At 33.7% G+C, this 26,081-nt stretch overlaps 3 protein-coding genes across 3 annotated transcripts; 1 reads left to right on the top strand and 2 right to left on the bottom strand.

Annotated features, from left to right (window-relative positions):
- Positions 1–3,949: 3,949 nt before the first annotated feature.
- LOC148612219 (beta-microseminoprotein-like) lies at positions 3,950–6,172 on the bottom strand. Its single transcript, XM_088593461.1, has 3 exons — positions 6,016–6,172; positions 5,269–5,371; positions 3,950–4,132 (listed from the first exon to the last, which is right to left on the bottom strand). The coding sequence occupies exons 1-3, from the start codon at positions 6,083–6,085 to the stop codon at positions 4,000–4,002; spliced, it is 306 nt and encodes a 101-aa protein (XP_088449587.1). The 5' UTR covers positions 6,086–6,172; the 3' UTR covers positions 3,950–3,999.
- A 338-nt stretch (positions 6,173–6,510) lies between these two features.
- Positions 6,511–15,504, top strand: LOC148612218 (uncharacterized). Its single transcript, XM_088593458.1, has 12 exons — positions 6,511–6,547; positions 7,525–7,711; positions 8,292–8,532; positions 8,792–8,974; positions 9,486–9,673; positions 10,261–10,420; positions 10,683–10,794; positions 11,010–11,160; positions 13,801–13,945; positions 14,188–14,362; positions 14,771–14,907; positions 15,241–15,504. Exons 2-12 carry the CDS (start codon positions 7,526–7,528, stop codon positions 15,297–15,299), a joined length of 1,737 nt encoding a protein of 578 aa, XP_088449584.1. The 5' UTR covers positions 6,511–6,547; position 7,525; the 3' UTR covers positions 15,300–15,504.
- A 2,798-nt stretch (positions 15,505–18,302) lies between these two features.
- LOC148612217 (uncharacterized) lies at positions 18,303–23,023 on the bottom strand. The gene is made up of 3 exons (XM_088593460.1): positions 22,884–23,023; positions 20,152–20,254; positions 18,303–18,653 (listed from the first exon to the last, which is right to left on the bottom strand). Exons 1-3 carry the CDS (start codon positions 22,951–22,953, stop codon positions 18,515–18,517), a joined length of 312 nt encoding a protein of 103 aa, XP_088449586.1. The 5' UTR covers positions 22,954–23,023; the 3' UTR covers positions 18,303–18,514.
- Between the last annotated feature and the right edge of the window lie 3,058 nt (positions 23,024–26,081).

Genomic DNA, 26,081 nt, shown 5'->3' with positions numbered 1-26,081 from the left:
TTTTCTGCTTTTCTATTAAATCAACTTGATTGATTTGGCATGTGGAACGTGCGTCATTATGCGTTCCAAGATCATTTGAAAAAGGAGAGATTAAGGTGAGGAAATAGCTGAAATATTGCTGCTCGGGGGTTAAACCCCAATAATCAATCAATCAGTCAATCATAAACTGAGGAAATTAGATTTGCGGAAGAAACATAAGAATGAATTATTCTTTTAAAAATACATATTAAAAAAATAATTATGAATAAAATGGAAGGTAATAGCAAAATTACCAAACTGATTAACTCTAGGCAATAGTCAAAAAAGGAAAGAAAGCATAACAAATGGTATAAGAAACTTACGAACAGCACCCCAATCTCCCAGCATCACAGTTGCATCTGGTACACTTGTCATGGAATTCTTTAGTGGTACCACATGTTATGACAGTTCCATTGTAAACACAGTCTGGTATACGTATAAGAGTAATCAAGGGAACCAAGGCTATAGCGGTAATCAAAAGAATATAATCCAGGGACAAAGACCAGACATGGAAAACAGACACACGCAACAAAGAACATAAAGTAACTAAAATCATACATACAAAGTAACAAAAGTAAATGAGCAACTCGGACTCCACTGAAAACTGGGAGCATGGACCAGGTGCACCGGTAGGGTAAGCGTCCTCTGCTTTTCTAGAAACACCCGCCGAGTTGCTCATAAAAAGTCAAGTCAGGGGTAGACAAACGAGGAAAGGTAAACTATGACCCGTTGAATAAATCAGTTATCATGATGCTGATGGATACATCATAACGATCCACGAGTTCATGATGACGACCATAAAACTTCTGTAGTGATGACTTCTTGTAGCAACATAACCCTGTTCCAGAAGCCTATTCGTTAGAGTTCTAGCGCGATACAAAAAGTCTACGTAGATTCGGCAAGTTCTGGTATAACGTATGAGTTGTGATATGAACACTCCATACGCATATAAAAGTATAAATCTTATCATTATAGCATATCGTTATTGCAAGATGACAACATCAATGTATTTAGTTAAAAAATGATTTGTTATTTTAAGAAATGAATTTTCGTATCTCTGTATTTGACAGAATTTTGACGACAATATGTAAACGCCATATGGACCATGAACAGAAAGATCCTAAGTGTTGTTGTTAAAACTGAAAATATGGGAAGATATCAGAATGATGAATAGCTAGAAGCACTGAGAAGACAGTTCGCAAATAGTTAGATTTGTAACCTGCTTAATCAGACAATTACATTGTAGTATTGTCTGAGAAATACTTTCAAAGATTACCTAAAGGTCTTCAACACATGTAACCACACAATTTAAGTTCTATCTTATGAAAATCAATTGGTTTATGCCATTATGGAAAAAGACAATATATCTTCCAAGAAAGACATTGTTCATAAAATGAGGAAAGACATATGAAAAATGTAGCAGTCAGTGCCAAGATAGAAGCAGACGTAACCAGGACCACAATACAATATATAATACGAAGCTTGACCTTGACATAAAATACTAAGAGACCAGTCAGATCTTATGATTGGCGGAACATAGTAAATTTCATTCCACTATTTTTTTTTATTTCAATGTAATCTTTAACTCATTGTGATCACAAATAGAACAGGGTTTTTTTCTGTACCAAAATTGGATGACATATAATATCTTTTCAAAACGCTCTAACAAATTAACTAAACCATGAACAGATTAAAGAAGAACTATTTCCTTTTATTTCAAAACTTCAGTCATACCTCATATCTTGACCTACACTTAGAAATCGATGGTAAAGGAAAACTATTGACCAAACTTCACCACAAACGTGATGACTTTTCATTCAGAATTGTCAACTTTCCTTTCTTCTGTGGCAACATCCGTTCGGCTTCTACATATGGACTGTTGATATCACAACTCATACGTTATGCCATAGCTTGCAAAAACTACGCAGACTTTTTGTATCGCGCTTGAACAAATAGGCTTCTGGAACAGGGTTATGTTGCTACAAGATTGAAGTCATCACTACAGAAGTTTTATGGGCGTCATCATGAACTCGTGGATCGTTACGGTGTATCCATCTTCACCATGAAAACTGATTTATTCAACGGGTCATAGTTTTTCTTTCCTCGTTTGACTACCCCTGACTTGACTTTTTATGAGCAACTCGGCGGGTGTTTCTAGAAAAGCAGAGGTCGCTTACCCTACCGGTGCACCTGGTCCATGCTCCCAGTTTTTAGTTGAGTCCGAGTGGCTCATTTACTTTTGTTAATTTGTATGTATGATTTTAGTTGCTTTATGTTCTTTGTTGTGTATGTCTGTTTTCTTGTCTTTGTCCCTGGATTACATTCTTTTGATTACCGCTATAACCTTGGTTCCCTTGATTACTATTATAAGTGTTTTTATTTCATTTGTTTCATTCTCACTCCTTCAATTAGTTACGAATCAACTTTTATTTTTTTTTAGAGAACATGAGTTTGTGATCTCTTATGGATGAAAATGCTTTGAGAAGAAAATTTGGCGTATACCACTTACCGTCTGGGTCTTCCAAGGATAATTTCATAACAAGATAAACATACAGCAGCTGAGATAAATGTTTAAAAAGGGCATATGGCCCCTATACATTGAACAGTCGAAGGAGGGAAGCAGACACTTGATAATTTGAAGACACAACATACAATACCTCATACCCAAAGAAACATGTTATGAAAATTTTGCTACATTCCTTTGAGCCATTCAGGAAAAAGTATTAGCATTATTAAGGTGCAGATTGATGAATGGATGCACACCACGGTAACTATAAAGTTTTAGCATTTCAAAAAACCGAGAGAGGGTGTGAAACACATCTTCTGATAGACAGGATAACAGATAAGATGCTTTCGAAAAAAAGTTATTTGATTTATATAATAACAACATGAATATAAATTAACCTTGTGTAAATTATTATGTAGTATCCGTATACGTAGCCCAACTCTCGACACAGTCGAACCAAGTAATAACGTTTTTATTTTAATCCATATATGTCGTATCATTTCAAATGGGCGTTTTTTTCTCTTTGTGTTACTCAAAATTTCAAATGTATAATAGACTTGTGATTGGCCTAAGTAAATTTGTGAGTACATTGCTGCTACATGTACATGTATGAACGAAACACTTCGCATTCTTTTATCGATATAAACAAGCCATGAAACAAGAAATGAGTCATTCTGTTGACCAATATCGTAAGGATGACTAGCTTAGACGCCTATAGTCAAATATATCCATATATCACGGATGCCCCCGCACACATTTTTAACCAACGAATGTTAAGCGACAGTATATGAGACCACATAAAGACAGCAGAAAAACTGAATAACGAGAACACTTGCAGCTAGTACAAATGTATTCAACTAGTCTTCATTCCAACAATTAAATTATTAGAATGGAATGATTTACAAATTCTCCTTTATCTGAAGATGTCATGCATATATTTTAGTTTTTCAAATTACCTTGAGTTACTTGTTGTCTAAAGAAACATGCTCCTTCATCGTGTAAGATTAATCCGAGAAGCGTAAAGAGTTTGATAAACATATTCAGAAAAAAATGTCTTGAACTTGACGGAAGAGTTAGACAATTCCGATTGACGTAAGAAATACTTACCTATACAGTGATCTACTTAAAAATAATTTTCATATTATCAATAACTTTCGTATTATCAGAAGATTACTTCGAAACTTACAGAATATTCAAGACTTCTAGGAACTGAAAATTAAACTGCCCTTATTACCTTTCTGCATAAAAACTAGAAGAATGGACAAAAGTTAAAAAAAAAACAAAAAAACAAAAGGAGCAATTCTTAACTCGAAACAAATTTCTTACTCTTTAAAGCAAGCTATCATTGTATTCTTACTTTTTCACGTCCAAATAGTTTTTACGCAGTGATATTGAGGTTATTAAGAGTGCTCATAAGGATGCTAAGTTTTTTTTTAGATTTAATATTTCAAACATGATGTTCTTAATTAATATTCTCATCGTCCGACTGCGGCAATGGGCCCTTCACAGTCCTTCGTCTCGTCATCAATTTGTACTGCTTTTTCCGAACAATTTCCGTCTGGTATAACTTTACAGCCATTTGGTAGTGTTGTTATGTGTATTCCAATCCTGAAAGAGCCTCAGCTAATAAATATGACATATGACAAGTTAATCAGGCCCAATTTACGTGTGTTCTACAAGTACTTTGTTTGCTCCCTTGATATAAATAGTTCAGTGGGTGTTTTATATTTGATTATTCTAATATGACGTGTTCATTTCTCAAACAGTATATGTCGGTACAACCCCACCTTTAGCACCTGCGCACTGTCTCTTTTCTTTCGCTGGTGCTTTGAGACAAAACACTCATTTAAAAACGTTTACGCGATGATTTAACGGCTGAGGGGTTATCTAATACTATACTGATACTGATACTGATACTTAATCAATAGATGGTTTACTTGGATATTTGGTTTATTTCTTAATTAATCCAACTTCCATACGGGGGTTAAACGGAACAGCCGTTATTTTGGCTACGCCTAAGGAAATTTTGGTCATAAAAATTACCGTATTTGTCATATTAGAAAAGAAATAATTCGTGGAGGGGGTAGATTTGTACTCATTTTAACATGGGTACGGCATTTGTATTCGATTATCTAACACCAAGCGACACGGATTATTTTTTCTATTTTCCACTTTGACCCATAAATGAATGTATTCGAATTTACAAAAAACCTTTCAACAATATGAAAACACTCATTTTCTAAACCTTCAAATCTAATTTAATCTATATACTACGAAGCGATTTAAAATATTTTTGCGCGAACAAAATAACAGGCATGCTCATCGACTGACCCACAGTTACACTCCTTGAAACGTTCAAGTTTCCCATTTTTGCGTTCGTGCATCGTTCATCGTGCGTTTACACATCGTTTAGCGTTCGTTTAAACGCACGATAGAAGCGTTCGATTATCATGCGTTTGGTGAGCATTTAGTGTGTGTTTAGGCATTTCTGCATGCGGGAAACCTAAACTCTCAAGGAGTATAACACAAAAAGGTCAATTTTATTTTCTTGTGCAAAAGATGTTGTTTATTTTTCTTAGAAAGTCCATATCAGTGTAATGAACGGAGAACAAGCTTTTCGAAATTAAATGGTATGATACTTAAACGATTTCGATGACCTTTTCATATCACGAAGAGAGACGGATAACAAAACACTCACTGCTTAGTGTTTTTTAAAAGTAAAAAAAAACTATATTTATACTTACGAACAGCAGCTCATTGACCCACTATTACACGTGCATCTTAGACAATTATCATCAAACGTAATAGTACTTCCATTTGGCACGACTGATCCATTGTGAACACAAGCTAGAAGACGGATATGTTAATGTGACAAAACTCTTTATTGATCATTCCAAGAAACAAACGGACACAGATAAAAGATAAATCCATTTAAGTATCACTCCAGATAACAATCATGCAAAATGTGATTATTATTTTTGATATTTTGTATAAAATTTTAAAGTAAACAGAAAATAAACATGTGTATTTTCATAGAACCGGTGTTCATAAGAGATATGAATTGTACAGAATTTACTGTATAATTCAAACTAAGGAAATTAACCCTGCAAAATGACACTAAAATACAATAGAAACTGTTGGATTTTCTACGTGGATTATCTCCAAAGAACTGACAGATTGTAATGAATAAATATACATTTCATCATATAAACAGCTTAATAACAAAAATAAAAATATGTAGTCTTTTTTGGGTGTATCACATATTACAGACTTTGCACGATTTTTACAAAGGCTTCTACTTAATTCTAGCAAAAAACAAATCAAAATTGTCCTTACCAAAAACAATTTTCGATACGCGATTGCAAAAATGATAATACATAAAACTTTGATCGATATGTTTTCTGTGGTGTTATTTATGTTGCATTTTCTGTAAAATCATATTTACTCATGCATTTATGTATTTATTAATTTAAAAGGAATTTGCAACTTACTTCTACTGAGGAAACAGGCTCCTTCACAATTTAGAATTAGACCCAAGGTAAGTAAACCTGCTATTATCATTTCAAAAATCTTTGGTTCTACTATCTTGATAATAAATTCGGTAAGTTTATCTCCGACTTGACTCCACCGCACTGTATGTGACTAACGGTATTTCTTGATATGTAAACCGCTTTGCACGCTTATTACAGTCAACATATGGACACACGTAGCATTATAACGCAAAAATAACAGTTCTTGTCTTATGCCTGCATGCGTCTTCTATTTTCTAATTAGAATAATCTCAAACCTGCATGATGCTCCTTTATTAAATCGATAAAAAACTACACATACTACATTTGACAAAAAAATGGAAGGAGAACATATAACTTGAGTCATTTTCGTAGAATAAAAGTTTTAAATTAATTGGATTACAAATACTTAACGAATAGTAGAATATTGACCTTAGTCAAATATGTAACTTTATCTTGGACCGTTCTTTCTTTTAGCAACAGATAAGACAGTGTGCTGACTGTGACTAAATAGGTAGGTCGAAGATTTCTTGCACAGTCTAAAACTATATTAATATTTTGGTCTTTCTCATATTTTGCTTTCTTTTTTAAATCTACTGTTGTGCTACTAGGTTGTCTTTTTGTTTTAATTGCATTTGCGACGAAACAAACGACTATGTATTGTTACGTGTAATTCTTACATGTAATTCACGTCACTCTCCTATTCATAAAAAATAACTCGCTGTGATAATCGTTTTCCCGTTTTTGAAGTTATTTGACGTGGAAGGGGTAACTAAGGGCGGATCCAAAAATGTTTTAAATGGGGATTCCAGACTATATTTTGCCCATTTTTGACTTCTTTCTACCCCCTGACGTACCCTCTCTGGATCCGCCACTGGTAACGAGTTGTGACATTGCAATGTTGCATTTTAAGAGAGATGTAATATATTAAACGAAGTATTTTTTTTTACATCTTGCAAAATCATACAAATGTATGTATTATCAATGAGAAGATAGTGCTTGAATAGATTCCAAGAATTGACTTTTATTCAATAATTTGTTTTGACATAAACCTTCATATGGTAAAATTACAATCACGAATTCTGAAACCCTTCTTCACGGGGGTATAATTTGCGGGAAATGTAAACGGAATTTTACTTTTTAATATTACAAGAAAAAAAAGTTTGATGAACCCCAATTTTCTTTTTGAAACAAAGAAATTATGTTACATAAGCATTTATTATACAAATTTGATCAACCAGTTTAAACTGAAAATTCCCTGCAAATGGTATATATTCTATATATAATGCTGTAAATTTAGGCTCAGTTATCTCAAATTAAGTTCGGTGTCCTATTTTTTTATCTTGAATTTTCCGATACGTTCGTTCAAGGTTATTATTGAGAAAAGTTAATGTAAGTATTTGATATGATCTACCTTAATTCCGGATTCTTTCACTCCAAAATGTGTACTCGTAAAATTCTAGAACACCTAAATACAAACTGTATTGATAGGATGGTTATTGCCCTTGGCTTACTTCTGGCTCTAGTTGGAGATGTATTTTGTGAGACAACGAGGATAGAGGTCACCCAAAGCTGGAACGGTGGTTTCCATGGCAACTATTACATTGTTGCTAGTAGTCATACATTGAATGGATGGACCGCCCATGTTAAATGTAACAAGGCTTTGACGAAGTTTGAAGTAGGTTTTCATTTGACCGAAATCATTGTTATTGCTTTGGTTTCTTTTTCTCGGTCTGTGAGTTTCGTTAGTGGTGCATATAAAATACTATTGACTAAGGTTCGAATATTAGCCTAAAGATGATCAAAACCAGCAATACAATCTAACATACAAAGTAGCATCAATACACGATTTAGTCGTCCAATGCGACCTTTACCGATCCAATACGTCATATTGGCCTGGTTAAAATACGTAACGGCCTAGTAGGCCAATATGACGTTTTGGACTACTTAGTCAATAAAGGTATAATTGCGTAAGGTTTTCCATATTGATTTAGTTATTGGTCCCGGGCTAATGATTTTGGACTTCGTACGCCTCAGAAAAAAATGGTTAGCATCGGACTAATCTCAGGACACATTAATAGCGATAACAACCTATCAAAAAAATTTATATCGACCTTCGATTCAATTTCAAGTTTTCATAAAGAAATTGTCGCATGACGTGTGTGCGTGTGTTAAGGGGTCTACAAGTAATTTAAGCAACTTTCATTTAGTCTTTAAGTTTTAAATTTTAACATGGTGCAATTTTTATTTTGTCTTAGACATGGGGTGCTCAGGTTGTTAGTCAACTGAACGGAAATACGGAGTTCGTCATCAAGGGCGGTGACCATATACAACAAGGGCAAAGTCAAACATTTGCATACAATGGTTTTCAATCTGGGGCGACTCCATCATGCACTTTGTCACTAGAGGGGGAGTCAGGAGGCAGTCATAATACACCTGCCCCAAGTGGTGGTGGTCAACAAGCTACATCGGCACCAAGTGGCGGGCACTCTGGTCACAGTACGTGCACTAAATGATTATAACGAATGAATCAATTTCTCTACTTAAGGTTTTTTATAACTAAAATTTCAGAATACGAACGATATTGATTAAATTTCTTTAGTAAAAGTTTTTTTTTTTTAAATCCAATTCATATTTATATTGATATATGTACCCTCGACATGTAAAAAGCTAATACCCGTGATTGAAGTTGTTTTTCAAGATTAACATAAATTGCAAAGCGATAATGAACATGACTGTCCTATCACTCTTTTTATAGGCGGTGGTGGAGGAGCCCATATGAAATATGACTATTCAGAAGCCATGAAGCTGTCCATGTTGTTTTTCTTTGCTCAAAGATCCGGCAGAATATCAGGAACTTTCAATCCTATACCCTGGCGAGGTGACTCTGCAGTTAATGACGGAGATGCAGGTCATGATCTTTCAGGTGGTTGGTACGATGGTAAGTTTAATGAAACATATGGTTTGTAGTATACATAATTCATAAACATATGTTAATTAGTAAGCTTGATTAAAGTTATAAAATTTTAAATTATCATGTAGGGTATCGTTAGATTAATCCGAGTAGTGCTTATGTCATTACAAAACAACTGTGTTGGTAACAAAATTGTTGTGTTCATGGTTGCTTCACTGAAGCGTCTTTTATCCAAAATTAAACCCATAGGTGTATCCTGAGGGAGGGTTTGAGGAGTTTGAATCACCCATTTGTTGAAAAACGTGATTAATTTTGTACAAAACTTTGGCAAAAATCAGCATAAAATTATGATATTCTGATTGGACCCTACTTTTTATTTAATATTTTTTTATCCACCAAGGAGACCAACTAATCAATGTAAATCAAAACACCTATACTTATTGAGATGAATAAAAGGAGGATGTCAGGATAAAGAAATTGTTAGCTGACTTACATCGTTATATTCACGACCTCTATAAGTTGTATATCTCCGTTTCAGCCGGAGACCATGTTAAATTCAACTTTCCGATGACACAAGCTGTTCATGCTTTACTTATGGGATTTGAAAAGTTCATGGATGCGTATGATGCAGCAGGGAAGAAAAATGAAATGTATGATATGATGAAATGGCCTCTAGATTACTTTTTGAAATGTTGGATTCCAAGTCAACAAATATACTATTTCCAGGTAGGGTAATTTATGGATAAAAGAAAAAAAATCAACAAACCGAATAAAAAAATAAAAACGAAAAACTAATTGAAGGTCCAGAAATTTTGAAAAATGGAAGAGGGTTCAATAGTCATTGGCTGCTTACATAAGGAAAAAGTGGGGGAAATTTCCCCGCCTATCAAAACTAAATTTGACTTATCAATATCTTAAATGTCAAATTATACAATTACTTTGATGGTCATTTCTGGAGATTTTCAGGTATAAATACTTGCTAATGCCATAACCTTTCTGTGTTTTTTTCTTTGTGTTCTACACCTTATACACATTTTGCCCGATTTTTGGACGGAGTGGTACTTAAAATGACAAGGGTTTACTTACTTTCCGATATTATTTGGGAGGCGCGTTTTCATAGTTATATTACAAGGTATGACGTCACTTAGGGTTGAAGCAAAGCAAGTTATGAAGATTTCCCGCACTACTATTGTATCAGGGATTATAACCTCATTATCACATAAGGCGAAGATCGTTAATCAAGGAAGTTAAAAACTTCCCCACTATTAGGAAATGGTGTTAATAGTGTTAATTCTGTAGCGTGTCCGTTTTAGGTTGGTGATGGTCATGCTGACCACGCCTACTGGGGTCCACCAGAGAGAATGACAATGTATAGACCGGCTTATAAGCTGGACGCCTCACATCCTGGTAGTGATATTGCAGGAGGAACTGTGGCTTGTCTGGCTTCAGCTGCCAGATTATGGAAAAATAAAGGTTAACAAAAATATAACATGTCAAGACTCTTAAGTTTAATTTTTGACCAAATGAATTACATGCATTGAATTCAAAGTAATGAAAGATGTACTGAATTAAAGATAGAATGGAAGTGATAAAATGAACCTTTGTTAAAGTCAATGTTTAAGTTAAAATATGCTATTCTATTTTTGAAACATTTATGGTTAAAACAATCAAATGGACGAGGAGATTACAAAATAAATATTTTATACTAGTACGCATTTCCGCTTCCATAATATAGATGCAGCATACAGTGGTAAACTTTTGACGGCTTCTAAATCCTTGTACGAGTTTGCCAAAGCTCATCCTGGAGCATACACTAAAACTTCAACAGCTTCAAAGGATTTCTACGGGTAAATGTTATTTTACTCTTTGTTTACTTTAGTATTTACCATTGCTACAAGTAGCATCTTCATACAAATATTGCAAGTAAACAAACGAGAAACACAAAAGCGCTAAAACGTATTTTTCAAAATAAAAACCTCAGAACACTGGCCTTTAAATCGAAAACAACTAAGATAAATACAGTGAATCTTATATTGGTTGACATTCGTAAAATTTTCAACAGATCCGACGAATACCGAGATGAGATGTGTACAGCGGCTGCTGAGCTCTACAAAACCACTCATGAAGGCAAATACTTAGACGATGCTAGAAGGTACTATTCCGCTGACTTACCATGGAGTTATAACTGGGGCGACAAAACTGTTGCTTGTCAAGTATGATATTTTTGGTAAAACCGTCAATTAAGTCATTAGTATGACTGGTCCGTTAATATCTTTATTTCTCTGAGAAGTTTGGTTCTGTACGTGACCAAGGGAAACACGACAGGTATAAATAAAAGACGAGATTTTATTTAATTGATAATTAAGGGCCCTCAAGGGGCTTTAACATTTATAAACAATTATAAGTATATGACATTAACATCGACAATGTAATACACACAAACATGTTTAAACAAGATGCATAGCATGCTTATTGCATGTAAGTACAATAAATGATTATTTATTTTTGGTATCTGCTCAGTATGATCGACATTGACTCTCTACGCTATTCCACATTTCGATTACCTTTAGTATATTATAGCTTTTATATGAAGCACAGTTCACTCAGTGATATTTTGCATAAAATGTAAATAATGTAACTAATTATAGTGTAGAATTACAGCAAGTAGTGAGTTTGATGAACATAAAAATATTGTGACGTCATAACTTACGACTAATTTTACACTTACGATTGTTTTTGTGAAAAGGGCAACTGATACTTTAAAAAACAAAATAAACATCGTACACAGCACTCGAAGAACACTTTGTATTTTGTCGTGGTATATACCCTGGTATCTACCAATTTCCATTGTGTTTGCAAAACTGCTTCTCATTTCAAAATTTTAACAAGTGTTAAATATTTTTCACAAGAATATTAAGTTTTACAAACACTTTATACTTGTAGCTTACCATCAGAAAACTGATTTATTTGTTAATGCCATTGTACAGTGTCTTGTGATTTTAAGACATAAGTTATACTGTTTTTAATATTCAAGAGACAAATGGCATTAACAGTTTATTTTTTAAACAAAATCTGTTGATCCGCGCCTTAATAGTTTTTTGAAATACGTAATAATTTCGATTCATCATATGCATCTTTTAGTTAGTTCCAAGATTAACCATCTACAAGTATAAATCAGGGCAAGCCTTCCATTGTACATCCTCAGATATGACGCTAAAATCCGACAGGTTTCTGGAAACTAGGAGAAACTTTTATACACATTCAAGCATCACTGAAAATCCGACGGGTTTATCTTGAAAGCAAAAGTAGCCTTCCCTTCCCACCCTCGAAAGAGTAATCAAGGGAACCAAGGTTATAGCGGTAATCAAAAGACCAGACATGGAAAACAGACATACACAACAAAGAACACAAAGTAACTAAAGTCATACATACAAAGTAACAAAAGCAAATGTTTTGCTCATAAAAAGTGAAGTCCGGGGTAGACAAACGAGGAAAGGAAAACTATGACCCATTGAATAAATCAGTTGGTGCAGATGGATACACCACAACGATCCACGAGATCATGATGACGACAATAAAACTTCTGTAGTGATGACATTAATCGTGTAGCAACATAACCCTTTTCCAGAACCTATATACTAGCGCGATACAAAAAGTCTGCGTTGTATCGGCAAGCTCTGGCATAACGTATCAGTTGTGATATGAACACTCCATACGCAGGTATCGAAGGGATGTTGCCACAGATGAAAGGAAAGTTGACAATTTTGAATGAAAAGTCATCACGTTTGTCGTAAAGTTTGGTCAATAGTTTTCCTTTACTATCGATTTCTAAGTGTATGTCAAGACTTCACAGTGTCTGTAGTATCCTTTATCTCAAGTTCTTCGGGGTAGATGCGATGTATCAAATCCCCGAAATTAAGATTATTTAAAGATAAAACGTCATCTTTATAGCGGAAACCGAGATTAAAGGATCTAGCTAAACGATATTCTTTCTTCGGATCAGATCAGCTATAAGGTCAGCCTCATAAGAGTGAAGGAAAAGGTCAGCAAGTGAAGGAGCACAATTTGTTCCCATTTGTTGAGCATTACATTGAAAATCCCAAACGTGAATTTGGAAAACAGAAAATTGACAATCCGATTGGTATATTCAGAAACCAGACCGAGCTTTCCTTTTAACACATGCCATTTGCAACTGGACGGGTTTATTTTGAAATCTAAACGCTGCATCCTTTGTTTTTATCTTACATGTACCATTTTTGCTTATCTTTATGAACCCTTTTCACCTCTGCATTTTTCTATATTTTGGTTATAATCAATTAATGAAATAAAATTATGCATTACGACTTGTATTTTTTACCTAACCCCGAATAATATCACATTTTACCTACCCTATTTATAAAATCCTACAGTATTCCAAATTTAAAAATACGTAAAACACCGAGGCTTCATTCCTTGCATTGCATATAGTAGAACCTCTCGGTGATGCATTTGACTTCCTCTTTCGATAGATTTGGTTATGAGTACTTCTTGTATACAACTAATATTTTGATTATGATCCTCCTACATATTTGATTTTAATGCTGCTGATGAGAGGTTACTGCTTGAAACAAGTATACAGCATATCGAAATTTACAATATATAAAACTGGTATTTTTTTTTGTATTTAAGAACCCCTGGGTCGATACCACTGCTGGTGGAACTGAGGTCCCGAGGGTATTCACCAACCCAGTAGTCAAACTTGTCTGACCCCGAATAATATCACATTTTATCTACCCTATTTATATAGAAATTTACAATATATAAAACTGGCATTTTTTGTATTTAGCTTCAGACGTACTTTTTTTTATTTTTAGCTTCTATTATTTGAAATCACGAAAGAAGCCAAATTTCGACAAAATGTTGAAGCTTTTGTGACTTCATGGATGCCGGGTCATGGCGTCCCTTACACACCATGTGGTCTAATATTCCGTAATGAATGGGGTGCGAACAGATATGCAGGTACTTATTTGCATTTTCATTTATTTAATTCATTACATACAAATCTGTACTATTTTATCCAATCATCTTAGACTTGGATTGCCTTCAGCAGGGATTGAAAGTTTGAAATGTTATTTTACACTGATGCCATATCTAAAAAAAAACAGTAAACAAACTTCTACTTAAGTTTTCTGTTCCTACAGTCAGTAGAAGAACTTGTCGTATTGGTTGCATTTTGCATTTATTTACGTGATCCTTTTTAGGAAACGGCGCTTTTATTGCGATAATGGCAGCAGCCGACGGTATAGGTGGTGACGACTATATAAAATGGGCTATGACCCAGATAAATTATATGCTTGGTGACAACAACTATCATATGAGTTATGAAATAGGATTCGGTAATAATTATCCTCACCATCCACATCATAGAGCGGCATCGTAAGTGAGAAGTCACGATTACACTATAGTTAAATATGCATGTCTCAACCAAGCCCTGAACAAATCGAAAATCTAAACAATACACTTTCTAAATTAATTTATTGCAGTGTCAATGCATTTATTTTGTACCTATATAAACCTAACACCTATCTTAACTGCTAAAAAAAAATTTTGATTTGGACAGGTTTTATCATAGTTTGTATATTGTATGAACTTTCTTTAGTATATACCAGAAAGGAAAAAAATCACAGACATCGTATACAGATTAAAAAAAATGTATATGTGACTAGAAAAAAATCCCAACTCAGAGCCGAATTTGAAACTCAACATTCATTTCAAGCTTGAAAGGAACACACCATTTGAAAAAAGATTGTCTTTACATTCAAGGGTTTTTTCTTTCTCCGTTAGTTCTGCCCATCAGGATTTAAAAGGTGGTTTAGTTGGCGGACCAGGTAAGAATGACGACTATGTTGACAATCAAGATGACTATGTGAAGAACGAAGTAGCATGTGATTATAACGCTGGTTTCCAGTCTGCTGTTGCAGGTGTGTATACTCTACTTCCGGTCAACAGAATTGTGATTTTTTATTGGTTGAGTTATTTGCTCGTAAGAGCTTGTATTTTTTTATTTGGCAAAATGTCATTTTCCCTATATCTTTGTTTTTTCACAAATAACTAATATGCGTTGAATGATCTTCTCGTGCGTGTTAGCTGAGGGTAGTCGAAGAGAACGCTTAATATTAATTTCCGAGAGGAGAATTATATTTTCTGTCCCAAGCCCTACCTAGTGGAAGTATAAATCACGCATGCTTATTGGTTACGCAGTTATGATGAAAGGATCTATTAAAAGCGTATATCCTTTTTACTTATCATTACAGGTCTTTACCACTTCTATGTCAACAATAAGCTCCCTCCAACTCCACACTCAAGATGCTAAACACATACAGTGGATTTATTTATAACTAACCATTTATGAACTTTGTATTTATTGAATTGATGCAGGTTCATCCTGGCGAAAAACATTTAAACTGATACTATGGTACTTCAAAAATTGTCTGGTTTAGACACGTTTTTTTTTCAAGGTTCCGTTTTGACAGGTTACACTGTACATCGTTAAAGGATAATAAAATTATTTGAACATACCATTTAATGTCAAATTAGAGAAGATTAGATATCATCAGGTCGTCACAAAAGGGAAAGTTACATAAAAGAAGAATATCATGAAGTCATCTAATAAACAAAATAAGTAATAGCAAAAGAAAGTTGCAACTATACCAAACGGAGGCGAAATAATAATAATAAAACAAAACAACAATAAGCCTTTGGAGTGAATGATGAGAAAAAAGTAAGCGTCTAACTATGCCAATCGGTCCTTCGTATCTTTTGGTTTCATCATCTTTCTGTACTGCTATCTGGGGGCATGAGTTATTGGGGTCTGGTATAACCTTACAGTCGTCTAGAAGGCTTGAGATATATCCGCCTCTTCTGACAAAAACAAATACATGTATGGCTACGTTTATAACAACAAGAGTTATACAAAAGTGAACACTAAATTAGGTAAACTGGCTTTAATCCTTATCCACGTCTATCATTCACAAAAATTGATATATGACAATTTAATACTTAAACCGCAAATTTGGAATAGACCAAACTTTACGACAAACATGATGACTTTTCATTCAAAATTGTCAACTTTCCTTTCATCTGTGGCAACATCCCTTCAGCACCTGCGTATGGAGTATTCATATCACAACTGATACGTTATGCCAGAGCTTGCCGAAACTACGCAGACTTTTTGTATCGCGCTAGAACTCTAACAAATAGGCTCCTGGAACAGGGTTATGTTGCTACACGATTAAAGTCATCACTACAGAAGTTTTATGGTCGTCATCATGAACTCGTGGATCGTTATGGTGTATCAATCTTCACCATGAAAACTGATTTATTCAACGGGGCAAAGTTTACCTTTCCTCGTTTGTCTACCCCTGACTTGACTTTTTATGAGCAACTCGGCGGGTGTTTCTAGAAAAGCAGAGGACGCTTACCCTACCGGTGCACCTGGTCCATGCTCCCAGTTTTTAGTGGAGTCCGAGTTGCTCATTTACTTTTGTTACTTTGTATGTATGATTTTAGTTGCTTTATGTTCTTTGTTGTGTATGTCTGTTTTCCATGTCTGGTCTTCGTCCTTGGATTACCGTTGTAACCTTGGTTCCCTTGATAACTCTTAATGAAACACGCATAACAAAGTAAAAGAAGACCACTATCTGAGAGTAACGTGATAGTGTAAACGGAAGAGGTTGCTATTTTGTATTTACTGGTATTAATTTTCGAGGTTTCAAATAGATTAAAAATGATGTGCGTTAAATTGTGCTGTACCTTTTTTCACACTTTTCAGTCCATCACAAATATAGCCTAAAAATTATCACTACTCGAACACTAATGCGTTTATAGTATTCATGATAGTTGGACAAAGGCTATACCAAGAAAATAGCATGGATAATACGAACGAATTAAAAACATACATAAAAACCATACACAAACACTTTTACTGATTCAATGTGAATTGATTTGTTCATTTTCTTCGTCTTTCATTTTAATGAGGTCATGATATCATATGAACAACTCAGTGTTTTCAGAAATGAAGATTTTTACATTAGATGATGAAGGCTGGATGTTTTTTTTACATCAGGCACATACGAGCAATGAAACCTCCAGCCAGGTTGTCATATGTTGTTGGATTACATCCATTTATTGGTATAAATATAGTAAATATTCAAGAGGTCACCAGGACCGCTCCCTCTATCATTAAATGGAGACCAGTGGTCATGAAATTAAATATTTTTTTTCAATTTAATTTGATTTGAAAGATATTTTATTTATGCACTACAGTGTATGCCAGTTTTTTCACAGCACTTTAAAAAGTGACGGAGGTCAAAACTAAGCACATTTTACTATGTATGTAAACAAGCAATAAATTGCCAAACAATACCGCATGACACTAGGTTTTGAAAGCTGCACAAGATAACTTGGCTCTTGAAACTTAAAGAGTAAAACATAAAACTTTTTGAGTTCTAGAGGTCTATTCACAAGGGACATAACTTAAAACACGGGTTTGCATTGTGCTATTTCCCTAGATTAATACTACGAGGAGGACAATTTCGACAGATCTAACATCGTTGGGAATTTTTTAGACCCTTCTGTAAGTTTACGTTATATTCCCTGATACGATGGAGCAGTGTAACGATAGAGTCGTCACATTCTGAGGCGTTTTGGAAAAGCTAAGATTAACTTTGTATTTTATCATCGAAGCTTGCTCATATTTCCTAAATTGTTTGGTTCACGAGTGCATTTAACAAGTATACGAGAATGAAACTGCCATGATGCTATTTTCAAGCTCATGATTTTACACTCACAAACCGGATATTGATGTTTTTTTCTGACAACCATTACCGCTTCGTTCAATTTAAAAAGTAAAGTGAGTGCATTTTTATGGTAAGCCATAATAGTGCACTTATTTTACATAGATATTACTAAATAAAAAAAAATAGGAATAGAGAACGCCGATTGGTATTCACCAAGATTTAATCAAATATAAGAGTTCTGTTCCATAATTCGATCTATCATGATTTAAAGATCAGTTTAGGTGAAGGATCTGAAATAAATGGCAACAGAGGACTTTACTACTTCACTGTCAACATTTAGATTCCTCAATCTTCACTCCCTAGATGCTGAATTTGTACTTTAAAATATTCTAAACTGAAACCCTTCATGGCTCTTTAATTTTTTTGAGTTGATACAGGTGTTCGGTTTAACTTGGCACAAAATACACAAATACAGATACGAAGGTACTCCATCAATTGTCTGGTTTAGACAGGTTTTCGTTTTATCCAGTGTTCGGATTTAATAGGTTACACTGTACATCTTTGAAATATAGAAAACGTTTTAAATAAAACATTTAATATCGTAATTACATGAAAGAAAAAAATATAAGGCCATCACAAGAAGTAAAGTTACTTCAAAGAAAGAATATCACCAGTTTTCCAAAGAAGCAAAGTTAATGGTTGCTAAAAAAGTTCCACTAGTACTAAAAGAAGCAAAAAAACAAAACAAAAAACAGCAAAGAGTCTGTTGTGTAAACGATGACATTAAAGTTTAGCGTCCAACCATGGCAATCGGTCCTTTGCAACGTTTGGTTTCGTCATCTTTCTGTACTGCTATCTGGACGCATGGGTTGTTGGGGTCTTTTATAGCTTTACAGTCGTCGGGAAGGTTTGATATATACCCACCAATTCTGACAAAAAATAACATGTATATTGACAATTCAATACTTAAACCGCCAAAATAATTTATGGGTAGTTCAATTAGAAACATGAACAACGCTACTCACTACAGACGTTATTGATATTTTTTCATAAAATGAATGAATGAGGTAAAAAAAAATGTTAAAATTTCTCCTTCACATCATTAAGATAAATTGGCTTCAAAATTGATTAATATCGGGGATATGATGTTTTTTTCTTTTAAAGTCCTTTTTGTGTTTTTTTTTATTTTTATTTTTTTCATTTTTATTATTATTATTTCTTTTTTGCATTTCTTGGTCAAAAAGTCGAATACCATTTAAAAGCTACAAAACACTTTTAGTGTATCTAAGTTCCTATTATCCAATTCATAAAAGAATATTCTCAAATACTATTATCTTCTCAATATTTTCGAGGCCAACTTCCTGAATGTCGAGGCATATTGTACCGGTTAGACACACATAGGACGTGATGGTATAGAAAAAAAAACGTTTCAGCTTAGTTATTCTAGACAAACAACGCGTTAGATTTGAAAAATTGTCTGAAAATATTTTGCCATGTATGGATAATCGTTACTGCAATTACTGTTAGGACAAATTAGGATATAGAATTGTTGGTTCTTGGTTTAATATGATCTTCTTACATTTACAAAGGATAAGAAGTGTACTTAATTATTCTTTGAATTGGAACATAATTGCGATGCTGCCATTTAAGAAAAAAATAACTTATCTATTATTTACGATTTATTGTGAAAAATTGTGTTTTTTACAAATGCAAATATTTTTTTATGAACTATTTGAACGCACCATTTTAATTCACTCATGAACCAAAAAAAAACTTTATCAATAAGGCATGTCTTATATTTTTCGTTTAAAATATTATTGTCCGACAAAAAAAAACGGCGATCTTTGCTAAAATATGCTCGTTAATTAACCGGATCCCAACATGAAAATGAATCTTAATTTTTTTCACTTGAAATCTTTACAAAACATCATAAAAAAGGATACTTATGCACCATTCCGTTTAAGAATACGGCAATGGTTGGCACATAATTTTTTCTCAATTTGATCGGCTTTTTTTTTTTTTTGGTGTCAAATATATTCAATATTTCTAGGAAACAGCCAAAAAGTTTATTTGGATTTTCCATGAAGCATTTGTGACGTAGATACTTGTTTGACTACTTATATATGGAAATAGTCTGGTGTTAATTTTCCCGCCATTTTGCCATAGTGTATTTCAACTAAATGTGACCTATCAATATCTTAAATAGGCGATATACTTCAGAACAAGAATAGGTAGATACTATTATATGAACAATCCAAAAGCGTCATTCTCTGTTGCATCACACCACGTGCTTTTAGTTTTGATGACATTGTGATTTCTTCCATCTTTGTTTTTGATTTCGGATTTTGTAGTATATGTTGCATTCCGATTTTTTCATTTATTGAATATAGTTGTTTATATGTAGAAGAATATATATGAATTACTTACGAACAGCAAGACATCATGTTGTTGAAGCAACTACATTTCAAACAGTCGTCCTTAAATATTTGAGATTCACCGGTTGCTATTGTCACTCCATTATGAATACATTCTGCGAAATATACATTATTTGATTCGAATGTATTGTCAATACATTTAGGGCGAAATCTTGGGGTCGGGGGAGTCTAGGGGTAGAACCTGCTTTTTTGTATTAGAGTGACATTGAACCACACAAAACTGTTTCGACTACTGTGAAAGTATTATTGTTCGTGAGGTACCAATTTCCGTTGTTTTCATGCGTAGGCCAAACCACGAAATTTGGTTCCATTCAAACAGGTGTTTTCCATTGAAGTGTATACTGAAAACGTCAAAACCACGAATTCAAGAATCCACGAACTTGTTTTTCTTCCCTGTTCCTAGGAAATTGGTATCCACGAATTAAAGTACTTTCACAGTATTCTACAAGGTATTTAAGAATAGCTCAGAAACACTCAGCTATTTCAGGGAGCACAAGTGTATATTGAGTGTATACAGATTTTGTTTTTGTCGATTTTGTGCAAAATGTGACCGGAACCCTTATTTTTATCCCTTACAGTTATTTTTAGTGTTATTATTTTACTTTTTAAACACATTTTCGTCACATTTTCTCAGTTACAATCAATGGCAGGTTGCTGATATTTTGTACGAAGCTTTCTATATGGATGTTGCATCATAGGCTATATCATCATAGTCGTATGAGATCTGCTGTCGGTTTGCCAAAAGGTCATCAGTGGAAAACGAGGTTTCACCAGAGAACAATTTCTCACAGAGTTCGTGTAAAATTTTCGTATCACTAGGCATACCATGAGACTTTGCTACTTAAGAATTTCCGACGTTACACAAATGCTTATATGTAATGTATTAGTCTGACTGGTTTTGTTCCAAAATTTCCCTAAAATGAATTGTGACAACGTTTAAAAACCAAATATGTTGTCAAGCTTGATTTTTTGACAGCTGTGTTATCATATATAGAATGACTAAGATAATCCATTGAAGGGCACATTTATTAAGAACTGAACATCGTGATTAAAAGAAAAGGAGCACTGCTCCACTATAAGATCTTTTTGATGGCTTTGATGACGTTTAAGTAAGTACTGAAACGTCACCTGTTGAACAAATAATGACATTGTTATTTTAACTTTCTGTGTGACATGGGCCGATTCCCGAAGATCCACCACATGGTTTCCGCCAGAAACAGGGCGTTTTAAGCCATTGGACGGTGAACCGTATGGGTCTTCATGGAATCAGCGAGATATTTTCTATGTGTACAGTATTTTGATTTGCTATTCATCATAGAACGTATCAAAGACTTTGTCAGACATATGTATTGTTTTACATTACTTTGCATCAGTGAGTATTTTCCGTGAATATAAGATAAAGTAATTTATAAAATGAAAGTGTTTTGCACTAGTGAACCTGTCTTTGTTGACTTAATCTATATAAAAAGTTTATCTTTTGTGATATTGTTATTCGTGGCTCAACACTGGCAAATAAATTATCAAATTTTGGAAAGTTTTACATTGTCATTTGGAGCTTACTATTGTTCATTGTGTAATTTATTCGTAAGAAAAACTTGTAATGACATTTTATGGTAAAAAAAAAGAAATGTCCCAAAAAAGGAATAGAATTGTTGTAAATTGGTATAGGCTGCACAAATGTAAATCAAATTAAGGTTTAAGAAGTGAAAGGTAAAACAGACAAACAAAAACAAAAACAAAATATAAAAAAGAAATAAAAAACGAAACAATACATCAAAAAACCTAAACAAAACAAACAGGATCTCGGATAAAAAGTTCTTTTGTTTCCAAATAGCATATTGTGTGTCTAAAATTAAAACATACACTGACCTGTCATAACTAAGGCGACCACATGAGGTGGATAAATTAATTTCGAAATAAAAAGTATTTATCTCCTTTTATTTATGTGCCACTTCAATGAAATTGAATAATTATGTGTACTACTAGTCTTCTATGTTCCTCACATGACAAAATACATTGATTCAACGTTGTAGTTAGCAATACCGGAATACAAGCAATATATTAAATGTGATAGAGGTAAATTAAACCTATCGTGTACTTGTCAAATCGTCCATATGAAGCACTGTCCTATAGCCAACAATGAAAAAAATACGGAAAAAATATACTATGACGTTTTATGTTCTTATGAAAAATATCTCGGCCGATTTCATTGGCACTCAAAATCGATAGAGGCAAACATTTATGGTAATCAAGTGGTTAAGGTACTCTGGACAGTTAGTTCAATTGGTCTCGGGTTCCATTTAATGTAAATACCCAGAAAAACATTAAAGTATACAAACCAACAATAATGGCGCTTAAATACATAAATATTGTTACCGTTGCTCTGTCTGCCAGTAGTTTAATCTACAAAAAGAAGCCTGAACATTTTCGTTTGCTTCCCAAAAACGGATTATTACCTGTTACGAATTGAAATTTTAATTATGTTTGCGCTCTTAAAGGTTACTTGGCATTTGTGAATTTTCTTATTCATCCTTAATTTGGGGCGGGGTGTCGGTCCCAATCTCATGTATGTAGAACCTGAAACGTCAATGTAAGCAAAAACTACTCTTGACTTTCTATAAGCAATACTCATATATTTTTTTCTCGGGGACCAGTGTAAGTCTGAACGGAACAAACTAACTTTTGTCAATTACGGTTTTGTCACAACATTAATAATTTACATACCATGTGATGCGAAACAATATCCATCGATGCTTAAAATAAGTCCGAGAAAAAGAACTGCAGTAAAGAGCATCTTTGATGTTGCCGTCTAGACTGGACATATAGCAAAACATTCCTTTTATAACGAATATAACAACTAAAATTGGTTCATTATGTAACAGCTGTTACATTATTTTGCAGCTTTTCCAATCCGTATTTGTAATATTATCTCCTAGAAAAAAAATGTTGTGTATTGTACTGTTTTGTACTCACAAAAAACTTTTTTTTATTTTGTTTATTCAAGATATTTTTAGTATTTCAATCACATTTATCGGGTCTTTTTTTTCCTATTGTGAGAATAATACAGAAATATACATTTTGCATAGAAGATAGAAGGAAACATTATTTACTTTTCATGAAAGTATGACTCAATATTAGGAATGTTCTTACTGGAAAAGGAATCACAGAGTAAAGCAAACCATTTGTTTTAAACGAGACATGATAGTGTAAACAGAAGATGTTTTGATTTTTTGCGAATCCCGTTAAGTGAACATATTCACGGCTATTATTTTTTGCGGTTTCAAAAAAATGATTAGCGTTATATAGTATAAATTCTCTTGGCACTTTTTTGTCCACTGCAAAAACTAGTAGGTCTCGAAGACGAAATTAATACGCTTAAAGTATTAATGATACCTAAACAAAGACTAGACCCAGGAAACAGCATGAAAAACACGATGTGTTATGTAGTCTTTTACTTACAACAACTGGTCCTCTACATTTTTGGGTAAAATTAATTCACAATGTAAATCGAATTGTTCGCAATTTTCTAGTTTCCTTCTTTCAACTCATTCAGGATTTGATATCATATGAGCAACTCGATAGGGTGTTTCTAGAAATGAGGATTTTTACCTCAGATGTAGATATAATTGGCTTTCTCCACCTTTTGTCCGTTTGATATTTCATATTTAATTTCAATCTAACGTTGACAGACTAAATTATCTATGATACGAAATACTTCTTCTTATTACTTTTATGTGTTTAAGTTTTTCTATTAACATATAAATTAATTTAAATTAGAAAGGGTTTATCTTTATTTTTTGGAGGTTACCGATTTTCTTTCCTTTTTTATCAATATCATTGTCCAGTTGATGACCATGTTTTTAAACAATTTAAGTCAATCGGGATTCCAATGAAAACAATATGTGTAACTATGATGGACATTTTCATTCCCATGATGTCGAGCTTAAAGCAGACCGTGTACCCGGCTAGCGCTGAATTTAACTATAAAACAATGTTCTGTACGTTCAGAAAATATTAACATGTTTTGATAATAACGTAAATGTGACTAGCTGCAATATTGAGTTCTAAATTTACTATAACTGTTGCAAGGTCTTTTTCAAGTAGTACAGAATTCAGCTTGGCATTACTGATTTCGATGGAAAACATTACTGTTACTCATAAAACACGCAATCATTTTTGAATGTACAATATCCTATATCTGCCAATTTTTTGTCGAAAATACATGTAACCCAAAGCTTCCTGATTAAAAGCAATAGCTGACCATATTCAATCTTCTTCGTATCAGTATTACTCTTTACACTTGAAAACAAATGGAAATGCACAGTAAAAATAGATAACTTTACACCATCACATGCGTTTGGTATTTTATTATCTGAATTCATACACTACGTTAGAGCTTGATAATATTTTTTGTTTGTTTTTATTGTTTGGATGTAGAGGTATTGTAGATATGTGCTATGAATTACCGTGCTTTTGATTCACTCACTCAAAGTTTTCAAAGTATTATAATTCAATTTCTGTATGATTATGTTGAAATGGTTCATTTTCCATTCCTTCTATTTGTCAGTTGAAGTCGAATTTTGGATAACGATGTGTGCAATATAGGTCTCGTTATCTAAAACACTCTTATGTACCATATGATACAACCCAGTTGTTTTGCTTTATTATATTCAATTATTGTAACAGATCTAAATTATGTTAAATATAACGAGAAAGGTATGGCATATATTTCAAAGAGACATCAATTTCACCTGGATGAAAATGTCAGCCCAAGTCTACCCATTGCTCTTCAATGAACGACGAGGAAACCCCATAACCACAGGGCAGGGTACAGCTGACACCGAAGATAGCAAAAGCTATTTAATCACCACCGGTATATTCACAATTGAAATAAAAAATCTAGATTACTTCACCATTTCGTTTGAGATGCTGTACCAAATCAGACCATCGCAGTATCAGCTACCCCAGTGGTGTAATATCTATTTTGTCAGATTAAATTTGGACATCGAAAAATCGACAGTACCTGTGTGTTCTTAAAAAATTGCAACCAACCAAATACCCATCCACCTCCATTTCTATGAAAAAAATTGGCTTAGCGAAGCGCAGCTTGATATTACAATAGTGGTCCAATCCTAAACAGTTTCGACAAGTATGGATATATTATTCAAGCTTGAAAAAGCCTGAAATTTGATTAAGATTAGACATTCGATACCAGATAAGAATTTGGCCAGAATCCAATTGGTCCTCCCCCCCCCCATCTTTATTCCAAAATAGTTCCATTCAAAACCTCCAAAATCTATCGTAATCATCTTTTTGGATATGACACTTTAATGTACAATTTGAAAAAAAATCATTCCTTTTTTCCTCAATTTATCTTCCTGGAATTATACAAATGTTTTCCTGACCCCACTATGGACCATTATTCTTAATCGAATCAATCCTAAATTCCACAAAATCAATCCTAGACTTCAATTTGTGGTATGACAATGTGTAGTACTTATTTATAGAGTTATATTTAATCACAGTCTAGTTATTGTATAGACATCAGGAAAACGCTAGTAACTGGTCCCTTTAACGGTGAAAATCTTAATCCCACAATTAATCCAATTATGACCACTGGCCACTTTTTCCCGTAATTCCGACACGTTTTGGGCTATATCCCCATTATATCAATACCGACCTTTCTTATGTTGTTTAGAACCTCATTGTACAATGTTATATAAGATTAACCACCTAATATTCAAGTTATCGCATTAAAACCAAATGTCTTGGGATGACGGTGACGACGACACGGACGACGACAACAATATACCATTATGCAACTGCAGTTTTTTTGCAAACACATTTATTGTACGACTCATCAATATTGAAAGAAAGACAATTTGAGCTTAACAAATGTCATGTCAAAGTTGTTCGGATAAT

The sequence above is a fragment of the Perna viridis genome, chromosome 7 (assembly GCF_037379345.1).
Source record: "Perna viridis isolate PV_CMFRI_1.1 ecotype Kerala chromosome 7, ASM3737934v1, whole genome shotgun sequence".
Taxonomy (NCBI): Eukaryota; Metazoa; Mollusca; class Bivalvia; order Mytilida; family Mytilidae; genus Perna; species Perna viridis.
Note: the sequence above shows the minus strand (reverse complement) of the source record. Positions and strands in the feature narration are given on the sequence as shown.